We start from the raw sequence: 13,119 nt of genomic DNA, 5'->3' as shown, positions 1-13,119 counted from the left end.
TACCTTTCATACTACCCCTTCTGAAATTATTTTTTTGATTTATTGTTTTTTGTTAATTAACAATTTTCAAAGAATTAGCATGTTTGTTTAAAGTATTTCAATAATTTAAAAAATTATTTGTGCTCAAATCACTGTCTTTATTTTATTTTATTAAAAATAGATAAGAAATTATTCAATTATGTTAGATTTTAAATAAAATGCCATCTTTCTATCTTTCCAAACCCCACAGAATTTCATACTTTGGAAATTCTGTAGAGAACAAATCACTTCATTCTGAAACCAGAATTTGCATGGAGTGTCTCCTCTGAATGTGTCCAACATAAAATCAGGGTAGATCAAAATCAGTTCCCAACATCTGCTTGATTATCTCTAAGGGAGACAAGAATACTCAGATTGTGTGCTCTAGGGGGTTTTATTGTTAACCAAAAATATTAAATCTCTACTACGGCAAAAGGCAATTACTCTGCAGTGTCTGAGTTTATCCTCTTGGGACTCACAGATAATTCAGAACTTTAAGCCACTTTCTTTGGTGTATTCCTAGTAATCTATTTTGGTAGTGTCCCGGCTAATCTTGGTTTGTTTGTGCTAATACAAGTCAGCCCGCAGCTTCATACACCCATGTATTTTTTTCTCAGCCATCTGGTTTTTATTGATTTTTCTTTTACTTCATCTGTCAGCCCAAACACCTTGGCGAATTTTCTGTGTAAAGTTAAAAGTATAACACTTTATGCATGTGCCATTCAGGTGTGCTGCTTCATCACATTAGTAGTTTGTGAACAGTATTTGCTCTGAATCATGGCCTATGATAGGTATGTTGCATTTGCAATCCTTTACTGTATGCCATCCTCATGCCTAAAACACCCTGGAATCGGATCACTGCTAGCACATATATTTATGGATTTGCTGTGGGTCTTGCGCAGACAATCGCAACATTCCTCTTGTCTCTCTGTGGCTCCAATAGGGTCAACCACTTCTACTGTGATGATGTTCCCCTGGTCACTCTGGCTTGCTCTGACACTCCCGTCAAGGAGCTGATGCTGGTGACCACTGCTGGGGTCAACACCCTTTGCTCTCTACTGATCGTGACCATTTCTTGTATCTTCATCCTCTGCATTCTGAGGATCTGTTCCACTGAAGGAAAGCCTTTTCTACCTGTGTTTCCCTTCTCACCTCCACCACCATATTTTATGCACCATATTTTTATGTATCTCCTGCCCAATTAAGCCATTCTCTGAACACAGATGAATTTGCTTCGGTGTTCTACATGGTAGTGATTCCCATGTTAAACCCATTGATCTATAGCCTGAGGAATCAGGAAGTAAAGAATGCACTGAATATATTGTAGAAAAGTTGCATTTGGCTTTCAAATTACTGAAACAATCAAGGACAGGGAGGAATCAGAGGACTTGGAGTTGTGGCTTATCTAGAGTCCAAATGCTGATAAATGATAGAGCCAAATTCCTCACTTCCATGTTGATATTTACTCAATATGTCTTACCCACTCTGTCGTTCTTGGTGATTTACACGCGAAAGGCATTTTGTAAATTCTGAGGTATTAAATTGTAAAAGGGGAAAAAAACTGACAAACCAGGAAAGATAGAGAGAGAACCAGAGATGGCGATATCTTCATCTGCTTGAAAAGACATCTTTATAAGTAAACAAATGGGACATCAGGCATAGTGACTTTGTCTGAATTCTGTGTCATATGGGTCATACTTCGATAGACCAACATTTGGTACCTTATATTTCAAGTTTGCTGCATAGATAATCTGGAAAATAAGGCAAAGATTAATAGCAATATTTTTTTTCAACACACTGAATAATCTTCCTAACACTCCTCTTCTTGCATTCAGCTCAAAGAGTAGCATCAGAGAGCCACCTTGACATTGAGCCCTTGGTGACACTGATCCTGACCCTGTGGCAGGTTAGTTCCCTGGAGCTCTTTCCTGCCATATAACTCCTTGCTTGTTCTCTATCAATTGTGATTAGGAACATGGACTCTTCCTTCACACAGTTTGGCTAACAATTTTAGTTTTTCCAAGTAATAGCTGTTATCTTGGGCAAAGCCTTTGACTGTGTGGATCACAATAAACTGTGGAACATTCTGAAAGAGATGGGAATCCCAGACCACCTGACCTGCCTCTTAAGAAACCTGTATGCAGGTCAGGAAGCAACAGTTAGAACTGGACATGGAACAACAGACTGGTTCCAAATAAGAAAAGGAGTACATCAGGATTGTATATTGTCACCCTGCCTATTTAACTTATATGCAGAGTACATCATGAGGAATGCTGGGCTGGAAGAAGCACAAGCTGGAATCAAGATTGCTGGGAGAAATATCAATAACCTCAGATATGCAGATGACACCACCCTTATGGCAGAAAGTGAAGAGGAACTCAAAAGCCTCTTGATGAAAGTGAAAGAGGAGAGTGAAAAGGTTGGCTTGAAGCTCAACATTCAGAAAAAGAAGATCATGGCATCTGGTCCTATTGCTTCATGGGAAATAGATGGGGAAACAGTGGAAACAGTGTCATTCTTTATTTTTCTGGGCAGCAAAATCACTGCAGATGCTGATTGCAGCCATGAAATTAAAAGACGCTTACTCCTTGGAAGGAAAGTTATGACCAACCTAGATAGCATATTAAAGAGCAGAGACATTACTTTGCCAAGAAAGGTCCGTCTAGTCAAGGCTATGGTTTTTCCCGTGGTCATGTATGGATGTGAGTGTTGGACTGTGAAGAAAGCTGAGCACCGAAGAATTGATGCTTTTGAACTGTGGTGCTGGAGAAGACTCTTGAGAGTCCCTTGGACTGCAGGGAGATCCAACCAGTCCATCATAAAGGAGATCAATCCTGGGTGTTCATTGGAAGGACTGATGCTAAAGCTGAAATTCCCAATACTTTGGCCACGTCATGCGAAGAGTTGACTCACCGGAAAAGATTCTGATGCTGGGAAGGATTGGGGGCGGAGGAGAAGGGGACGACAGAGAATGAGATGGCTGGATGGTATCACTGACTCGATGGACATGAGTTTGTGTGAACTCCGGGAGTTGGTGATGGACAGGGAGGCCTGGCGTGCTGCGATCCATGGGGTCACAAAGAGTCAGACACAACTGAGCAACTGAACTGACTGACTGAAGAGGATTAAATCAGTTGCTAAAATTCAAAATCAGGCGAAGGAATAGCCAGCACTCAATAAATGTCAGATATTTTTATTCTTTTTCTTTGTTGCTAGTAAATAAATTATATAAGTGAGTGATGGTCTTTGTTTAAATATATCATGTAAAAATAAGTTGTAAAGAAAGTGTGCTGTCCTTTTTAAAATCATTCAATTGTCACTCAAGAAACTGAAAAGAATTGAGAGGAGATTGCTTTCTGCACCAAAGGGTCTGTTTTCTTCCTCAGGTTAGGGTACTTTTCTGCCTTTTTAAAATATATATATGTACAAATATATTATTTTTGAAAGTATTTCCATTATAGGTTACTACACGATATTGAGTATAGTTCCCTGCTACACAGTAAACTTTTGTTGCATGTCTATTTTTTAATTAGAAATTTAACATTCTATTCAAAGTAAAATAAGTAGAATCAAATGTCATCAATTTTTAGTTAGGCAAAAATTTCTAATTTTTCTAAAATGCATATATTATATATATATATTATTTATATAAGTGTATAGAAAAGCTTTTCTATTACATTTGATAAAGGTTTATAGGGAGGGAGGTGGAAGGGGGTTTCAAGATGGGGAACACATGTTCACCCAGGGCGGATTCATGTCAATGTATGGCAAAACCAATGCAATATTTTAAAGTAATTAGCCTCCAATTAAATAAGTTTAAAAAAAAGAAAAAAATGATATAAAAAAGAACCAAATAAACAAAATGTGAAAGCACAGAAGAAAAAGAAGAAGAGATGGAGAAATTGGAAAACATAAATTAAATGAAATGTAAAAAGTGAAACGAACGAGGTAAAACAAGAGATCATCATCTATTCCAGTTGTTTTTAAACATGATTACTCATTAGAAACATATCTGGAGCTATGGAGAAAAGAATACCTGTATATATTATTTCTTCAAATACATTTTCTGCCCCTGTCTCTCTCTCTTCTCTTTCAGGGACCCCTTTAATGTGAATCTTATTATACTTGATATTGACACAGAGGTCCCCTAAACGTTCCTCATTTTTATAAATTTTTTCTTCTTGTTGCTGTTCTTATTGGGTGATTTTCACTATTCTATCTTCCAAATCATTTTTCTCTAACATTGATTCCCTCTCATGTATATATATATATATATATATATATCTTTTAAAATTCCAGTTATTGTGTTCAGTTTTGTTGGTTCTTTCTTATATTTTCTGTCTCTGTTGATACTTTTCACTGAATCTCTCCATTCATTTTCTGAGTTTGGTGAGCCTCCTTTGATCATTTCTTTGAACTCTTCATCAGGTAAACACTTATCTAAAGACCATTTCATTAGGGTTTGTTCTGGGGTTTTATTTTGCTCTTTTGTTTGGAACTCATTCCTTTGTCTCCTCATTACGTTTGACATTTGATTTCTGTTTCTACGAATTAAGCAAAACATCTACCTCTCCTTGTCTTGAAGGAGTATCTTTGTGTGGATGCATCTCTTGTGTCTACTGCTTGCAGCTGGTAACTTTGGCAGGTTGACTCAGCTAGAGTGAGTGCAGGCCTGGGATAGACCTGGGGAAGTGCTGCTCCTAAGACTGCCTAAGAATGTGGGTTATGATATTTTAGCTGCGGGAATGATGTTTCACAGTACAGTTTTAAAGGCCACACAGAATTGTATGTGTCTGTTTAGGAAGAAGCTGAATAACATAACTATTGATTATATGTGAATTTCTTCTTGAATTTCCCTGAGAAAAGTCAGGATTACTTTATGAAATGACTGCTAATGGTAAGGGATTAAAATTGCATAGACATGAAAACTCCAATTAGTGTTTCAACATTGCTGTTGTAAATGATCATTGGAAGCAAAAAGGTAGAGTGAAACTCCAGAAGATCAGAGTTCCTCAAGTGAGGCATTAAGGTTCTTTAGGTGTGAACTTCTTTACCTGTGAAAGAGAAACTTCATGTGTAGTTTCTATGTGTTTTGCATGTGAAAAGTGAGCATATGTGTGAATGTCCATCATATAAATATGCACTCACAAGGCATAGTGCCGCGAATAGAAGCACCATGTTCTCTGGGAAACCTGATTTAAAAATCTGAGAATTTATTCAACTCACAAGGTTCCAAACACACCTCATGGCAACATACATGGGTTCCTTACAAATTAAGTGCAGAGGCAGAAAAATTCCCTTGTACAATATACCTCAAGGCTTACCCATTGGCTCAGGGGTGAAGAATTCAGCTGCCAATGCAGGAGACTCAGGTTTGATCTCTGATTGGGAAGATCTCTTGGAGAAGGAAAGGGCAAACCACTATAGTATTCTAACCTGGAAAATGCTATGGACAGAGGAGCCTGGTGGGCTAGAATCCATAGGGTCACAAAAAAGTCAGACATGACTGAGCAAATAAACAACAACAACATTATAAACCTCAAACTGTATTTTATATAACGACTGTAACTGCCAAAATCACCTTCCAAAATGGTAAAATGATAATATTAAATCAGTAATTTAATTAAGTTTTATGAACTGTCAAAATAATAAAAAAACTTTCAGTTCAGTTCAGTCGCTCAGTCGTGTCCAACTCTCCGCGACCCCATGAATCACAGCACGCCAGGCCTCCCTGTCCAGCACCAACTCCCGGAGTTCACTCAAACTCATGTCCACAGAGTCGGTGATACCATCCAGCCATCTCATTCTCCATCGTCCCCTTCTCCTCCCGCCCCCAACCTTTCCAAGCATCAGAGTCTTTTCCAGTGAGTCAACTCGTCGCATGAGGTGGCCAAAGTATTGCAGTTTCAGCTTTAGCATCAGTCCCTCCAATGAACACCCAGGATCGATCTCCCTTAGAATGGACTGGTTGGATCTCCTTGTGGTACAAGGGACTCGCAAGAGTCTTCTCCAACACCACAGTTCAAACTCATCAATTCTTCAGTGATCAGCTTTCTTCACAGTCCAACTCTCACATCCATACATGACCACGGAAAAAACCATAGCCTTGACTAGACGGACATTTCTTGGCAAAGTAATGTCTCTGCTTTTTAATATATTATCAAGGTTGGTCATAACTTTCCTTCCAAGGAGTAAGTGTCTTTTAATTTCATGGCTGCAGTCAGCATCTGCAGTGATTTTGGAGCCCAAAAAAATAAAGTCTGACACTGTTTCCACTGTTTTCCATCTATTTCCCATGAAGTGATGGGACCAGATGCCATGATCTTTGTTTTCTGAATGTTGAGCTTCAAACCAACCTTTTCACTCTCCTCTTTCACTTTCATCAAGAGGCTTTTGAGTTCCTCTTCACTTTCTGCCATAAGGGTAGTGTCATCTGCATATCTGAGGTTATTGAAATTTCTCCCAGCAATCTTGATTCCAGCTTGTGCTTCTTCCAGCCCAGCGTTCCTCATGATGTACTCTGCATATAAGTTAAATAAGCAAGGTGACAATATACAACCTTGACGTACACCTTTTCCTATTTGGAACCAGTCTGTTGTTCCATGTCCAGTTCTAACAGTTGCTTCCTGACCTGCATACAGGTTTCTCAAGAGGCAGGTCAGGTGGTCTGGGATTCCCATCTCTTTCAGAATGTTCCACAGTTTATTGTGATCCACACAGTCAAAGGCTTTGGCATAGTCAATGAAGCAGAAATAGATGTTTTTCTGGAACTCTCTTGCTTCTCCATGATCCAGCGGATGTTGGCAATTTGATCTCTGGTGCCTCTGCCTTTTTTAAAACCTGCTTGAACATCTGGGAGTTCATGGTTCACATATTGCTGAAGCCTGGCTTGGAGAATTTTGAGCATGACTTTACTAGCGTGTGAGATGAGGGCAATTGTGCGGTAGTTTGAGCATTCTTTGGCATTGCCTTTCTTTGGGATTCGAATGAAGACTGACCTTTTCCAGTCCTGTGGCCACTGCTGAGTTTTCCAAATTTGCTGGTATATTGAGTGCAGCAGTTTCACAGCATCATCTTTCAAGATTTGAAATAGCTCAACTGGAATTCCATCACCACCACTAGCTTTGTTCGTAGTGATGCTTTCTAAGGCCCACTTGACTTCACATTCCAAGACGTCTGGCTGTAGGTCAGCGATCACATTATCGTGACTATCTTGGTCGTGAAGATCTTTTTTGTACAGTTCTTCTGTGTATTCTTGCCACCTCTTCTTAATATCTTCTGTTTCTGTTAGGTCCATACCATTTCTGTCCTTTATCGAGCCCATCTTTGCATCAAATGTTTCCTTGGGATCTCTAATTTTCTTGAAGAGATCTCTTGTTTTTCCTATTCTGTTGTTTTCCTCTATTTCTTTGCATTGATCACTGAGGAAGGCTTTCATATCTCTCCTTGCTATTCTTTGGAACTCTGCATTCAGATGCTTATATCTTTCCTTTTCTCCTTTGCTTTTCGCTTCTCTTCTTTCCACAGCTATTTGTAAGGCCTCCTCAGACAGCCATTTTGCTTTTTTGCATTTCTTTTCCATGAGGATGGTCTTGGTCCCTGTCTCCTGTACAATGTCACGAACCTCCGTCCAGAGTTCATCAGGCACTCTATCTATCAGATCTAGTCCCTTAAATCTATTCCTCACTTCCACTGTATAATCATAAGGGATTTGATTTAGGTCATATCTGAATGGTCTAGTGGTTTTCCCTACTTTCTTCAATTTAAGTCTGAATTTGGCAATAAGGAGTTCATGATCTGAGCCACAGTCAGCTCCTGGTCTTGTTTTTGCTAACTGTATAGAGCTTTCCCATCTTTGGCTGCAAAGAATATAATCAATCTGATTTCGGTGTTGACCATCTGGTGATGTCCATGTGTAGAGTCTTCTCTTGTGTTGTTGGAAGAGGGTGTTTGCTATGACCAGTGTGTTCTCTTGACAAAACTCTATTAGCCTTTGCCCTGCTTCATTCCGTGTTCCAAGGCCCAATTTGCCTGTTACTCCAGGCGTTTCTTGACTTCCTACTTTTGCATTCCAGTCCCCTATAATGAAAAGGACATCTTTTTTGGGTGTTAGTTCTAAAAGGTCTTGTAGGTCTTCATAGAACTGTTCAACTTCGGCTTCTTCAGCATTACTGTTTGGAGCATAGGCCTGGATTACTGTAATCTTGAATGGTTTGCCTTGGAAACGAACAGAAATCATTCTGTCATTTTTAAGATTGCATCCAAGTACTGCATTTCGGACTCTTTTGTTGACCATGATGGCTACTCCATTTCTTCTAAGGGATTCCTGCCCACAGTAGTAGATATAATGGTCATCTGAGTTAAATTCACCCATTCCAGTCCATTTTAGTTCACTGATTCATAGAATGTCGACGTTCACTCTTGCCATCTCCTGTTTGACCACTTCCAATTTGCCTTGAGTCATGGACCTAACGTTCCAGGTTCCTATGCAATATTGCTCTTTACAGCACCAGACCTTGCTTCTATCACCGGTCACACCCACAACTGGGTATTGGTTTTGCTCGTGCTCCATCCGTTTATTCCTTCTAGAGTTACTTCTCCACTGATCTCCAGTAGCATACTGGGCACCTACCGACCTGGGGAATTCCTCATTCAGTATCCTATCATTTTGCCCTTTGTCACTGTTCATGGGGTTCTCTAGGCAAGTATACTGAAGTGGTTTGCCATTCCCTTCTCCAGTGGACCACATTCGGCTGTGGTCCATGTGATCAGATCAACTAGTTTCCTGTGATTATGATTTCAGTGTGTCTGCCCTCTGATGCCCCCTTGCAATACCTACCGTCTTATTTGGGTTTCTCTTACCTTGGTTGTGAAAGAACTTAGAATCACTAATTTTTAAATTTCATGTCATGATCCTATAAGGGTGATTGAATAAATGACATTGTAGCCTAAGAATATTACTATTTGAACATATAAGAATTTATTCATTTTTAAAATATAATTTCTTATAAACCATGTCTTCCAAATATATTTAACAATCTGATAATGACACATTTAAGTAGATAACCTATAATTAGGTTTCCCAGCTGGCTCAGTGCTAAAGGATCTGCCTGCCAATGCTGGGGACCTGAGTTCAATCCTTGGGTCAGGAAGAACCCTGGGAGAAAGAAGTGACAACCCACTCCAGTATTCTTGCCTGGGAAATCCCATGGACAGAGGAAACTGGTAGGCTACAGTCCACGGGGTCACAAAGAATCTGAGGAAACTTAGCAAACTGAATAACAATAACACATGATCTATAATTAGGGCTTCCCAGGTGACTCTAGTGGTAAAGATTCTGCCTGCAGTGCAGGAGACATAGGAGAGGCAAATTCAAGCCCAGGGTTGGAAAGATCCCCTGGAGCAGGAAATGGCAGCCCACTCCAGAATTCTTCCCTGGAGAATCCAATGGACTGAGAAGCCTGGTAGAGTACAGTCCAAAGTGTTGCAAAGAATTGGACACGACTGAGAGACTTAGAGTGCAATCTATAATACCCTTTACTCTTTTTTCTTTATTAATTTATTTACTTTAATTGGAGGCTAATTACTTTACAATATTGTATTGGTTTTGTCATACATTGACATGAATCAAAAACAAGACCCCTATACATGTTGTCTACAAGAGACCCACCTTGAAATGAGGGGCACATACAGACTGAAAGTGAAGCGCTGGAAAAAGATATTCCCTTTACTCTTAACATCGAAAGTGTTAAGAAAACAGACTTCAAATAAGACTTGAATTTGAACTTAGAATATTCCTATCATTAGTTATGTGACCTTAGACAATTCATAAATTATTGAGACCTAGAAATGAAACTTTACACTCCAGTAGATTTGATATATAAGATTAAGTGGAACTAGGTGATTAAAATCCTGGAAGGTAGTAGAAATCTAACTAAGCTTTGTCTTTCTTATTTAAGACTGATAAACTTTTGAGAACTTAACTAATTGATTTTTAGTTACACATAAAAACATTTATATAACAACACATAGAATTTATAGGCTTCCCAGGTGGCACTAGTGGTAAAGAATCTGCCTGCAGGAGACAGATGAGATGCAGGTTTGATTTCTGGGTCAGGAAGATCCCCTGGCGGGTATGGCAATCCACTGCAGTATTCTTGCCCAATAAATCCCATGAACAGAGGAGCCTGACAGGCTGTAGTCCAAGGAGGCACAAAGAGTCGAACGGGACTGAAGTGACTTAGAAGGCATATCACTTACTCTAATAGGATACTGTTCTAAGCCTTTCATAAACATTGACCTGTTTAACCTTTGAAACCAATCAACCATTTGGTTCCCATTATTTTGTAAAGTTGGAAAGAGAGTCATGCAGAATTCAGGTCAATTGTCCTGAGTTTCACAGCTAATAAAAGAAGAAGATAGAATTCAACCTCATGCAGTCTTGGTTCTAGAGTCCTGAGTTCTAAGAAAAAGATGCTGCTACCTTTGTTTGGGATACATGTATATGTGTTTGGGAGTATATTTGTGTTTGCTTTTGAAGATGATTTCATGGTCTTTAAATGCTACTACGTCCTGAGCAGGACTCAGAATCAAACTTACTTTCCAGAATTGACCTGGGTCCTTGTAGTAATTATCAGGGTCTGTTGAAGTAATAATCACATTTTCAGTTTACTGGTAAAGAAATTACAGGCAATGTCAAGAAGGGAAAGACTGACTTATTTTTCTTCTTGTATTTAATACAATATTGCTATTTTCTTAATTTTAATATCTTTAAAGTGTCACAACCTTTGCCCAAGACTTTCATGGAGGCATCTTTCACCTCTTTGTTTCTTAGACTATAGATGAGTGGGTTCAACATGGGGATCACCACAGTGTAAAACACAGATGCCATTTTGTCTGTGTCCAGTGAGTGGTTTGCCTTGGGTTGCAGGTACATGAAGATCAGTGTGCCATAAAAAATAGTAACAGCCACCATGTGGGAGCCACAGGTAGAGATGGCCTTGCGTCGCCCCTGGGTGGAGCGGATCCTTAAGATGGCGGTGATGATGAAGAGGTAGGAGGTGAGGACAATGGAAGACGAACAGATCATATCAAAACCAGCAAAGGCAAAGATCAGTATTTCCTTCACGCGTGTGTCTGAGCAGGACAGAGCCAAGAGAGGGAGGTCATCGCAGTAGAAATGGTTAATAACATTGGGGCCACAGTAAGTTAGACGGAAGGTGATGATGGTGTGGGACAGGGCAACCAGAAAGCTGTACACATATGGAACTGCCACTAGTTGAATGCAGACTCCCTTTGACATCAGTGTGGAATAGCGCAGGGGACTGCAGATGGCCACATAGCGATCGTAGGCCATGGAAGCCAGGAGGAAACACTCCGTGATCATGAAGGTGAGAAAACAGCCCAGTTGCGTTGCACAAGCATGGAAAGCAATAGTATTGTGCCCCACAACAAAGTTTGCCATCATCTTTGGTGTGATAGCAGAGGAGTAGCAAAGATCAACAAAGGCCAAGTGACTGAGGAGATAGTACATAGGCGTGTGGAGTCGAGCATCGATTCTGATCAAGGTTATCAAGCCCAGGTTGCCCAGCACCGTGACCAGATAAATGACCAAAAACACCACGAAGCAGGGGACCTGAAGCTCTGGCCGGTCTGTAATTCCCTTGAGAATGAATTCAGTGACAAAAGTAAGATTCACTTCAGCCATTTAATCTGACGGATTTGGTAGAGTTTGTTCTGCCAGTGTTGGGGAAGGGGATCATTAGCATCTTCTACTCCTGCGTCACACCGCCTTGTGGGCAAAAGGTAGCTGCCGCTCTCCAGTGGCTTCTTACCCCAGGGAAAGGAATCTATCACTCTCAGAGTAGTCTTCTTAACCTTACTTTGCTTTACAAAGAAGCGGCGCTTCTTTGCTTTGTGATGTAGAAAATATGGGAAGATGCCGATGAAAAATCAAGTAGTATCTGAAAGAAAGCACTTGGGACAACTGATAGTAACAGTCCAGTGTTTTGGGTGTCACCCAGGTTTTGGTGCCCATGTATATACGTTACAGGGAATAACTTACTCCGTGTTGGATATATTTCTTTTCTTTAACCTCTGTTTTCTGTTGCATTTGTTCACTGAAAGATACTGTTCATACACATTGGTCTACTTCGGAAAACCCTGCCCCTCTGCCTGAATGTTAAATCAAAGTGCATTTGTCCAGGACCCTGTCCGCCTGTGGATAGCTACAGGAGGGAAGGAATTAACACATCCTCTGCCCCAGGCTTGCCATTCCAGGAGATAATTGCAAAACTAATGGCCTTTTTCATTTACTTCTTCACCTTCCCCTCATCTCTGTGCTATAAAAGGACCTGTCATCCAGATCCCGATTAGATGATTATTTTGAGACATCAGTCTGCTATCTTCCTGGTCTGCTGGCTTTCTGAATAAAGTCAATTTTCCTTGCCTCAACACCTAAACTCACAGTTAATTGGTTTGCCTTGCAGTAAGCAGAATGAACTTGGATTTGGTAACAACCACTCCAGTACTCTTGCCTAGAAAATCCCATGGATGGAGGAGCCTGGTAGGCTGCAGTCCGTGGGGTCGCTAAGGGTCAGACACAACTGAGCGACTTCACTTTCACTTTTCACTTTCATACATTGGAGAAGGAAATGGCAGCCCACTCCAGTGGAGAATTCCAGGGACGGGGGAGCCTAGTGGGCTTCCGTCTATGGAGTCACACAGAGTCGGACACGACTGAAGCGACTTAGCAGCAGCAGTAGCAGTGCAGTTAAAAATACCTAATAGATAAACGAAAGTACACTTATATTTCCCTGCTTGTCAATTTTGTGTAAATCCCCAAAGCTTTAAAACACAAAAATGATCTAGCATGACTTACTTGCTTACTTTTGTAAAATAAGTACTTGATGCTATGTAAGTTAAAAAGAAATTAATCAAATCTATGGGACAATATAATTTCGTTTGCATAAGAACTAAAGAGACTTAGGATTATTTTCCAATTCAAAAATTTACCACATTTTGCAGTTTGTTTCTGAGAGATAACATTAATGAAGTAGTCTGTTAGATAATTTATTCTATACTATATATAGATAAATACCT

At 40.0% G+C, this 13,119-nt stretch overlaps 1 protein-coding gene and 1 pseudogene across 1 annotated transcript; one reads left to right on the top strand and one right to left on the bottom strand.

Moving 5' to 3' along the window:
- Nucleotides 1-438: 438 nt before the first annotated feature.
- Nucleotides 439-1,551, top strand: LOC148775743 (olfactory receptor 5AL1-like; annotated as a pseudogene).
- Nucleotides 1,552-10,765: 9,214 nt separating this feature from the next.
- Nucleotides 10,766-11,725, bottom strand: LOC148775742 (olfactory receptor 8U3-like). Its single transcript, XM_088843572.1, has one exon. It carries the CDS (start codon nt 11,723-11,725, stop codon nt 10,766-10,768), a length of 960 nt encoding a protein of 319 aa, XP_088699698.1.
- Between the last annotated feature and the right edge of the window lie 1,394 nt (nt 11,726-13,119).

The sequence above is a fragment of the Moschus berezovskii genome, chromosome 14 (assembly GCF_049115385.1).
Source record: "Moschus berezovskii isolate FMDL1 chromosome 14, NW_MosBer_1.0, whole genome shotgun sequence".
Classification (NCBI taxonomy): domain Eukaryota; kingdom Metazoa; phylum Chordata; class Mammalia; order Artiodactyla; family Moschidae; genus Moschus; species Moschus berezovskii.
Note: the sequence above shows the minus strand (reverse complement) of the source record. Positions and strands in the feature narration are given on the sequence as shown.

What these genes read in the sequence shown, in the direction of transcription:
- LOC148775742 (XM_088843572.1), bottom strand. Translation starts at nt 11,725, where the DNA reads ATGGCTGAAGTGAATCTTACTTTTGTCACTGAATTCATTCTCAAGGGA.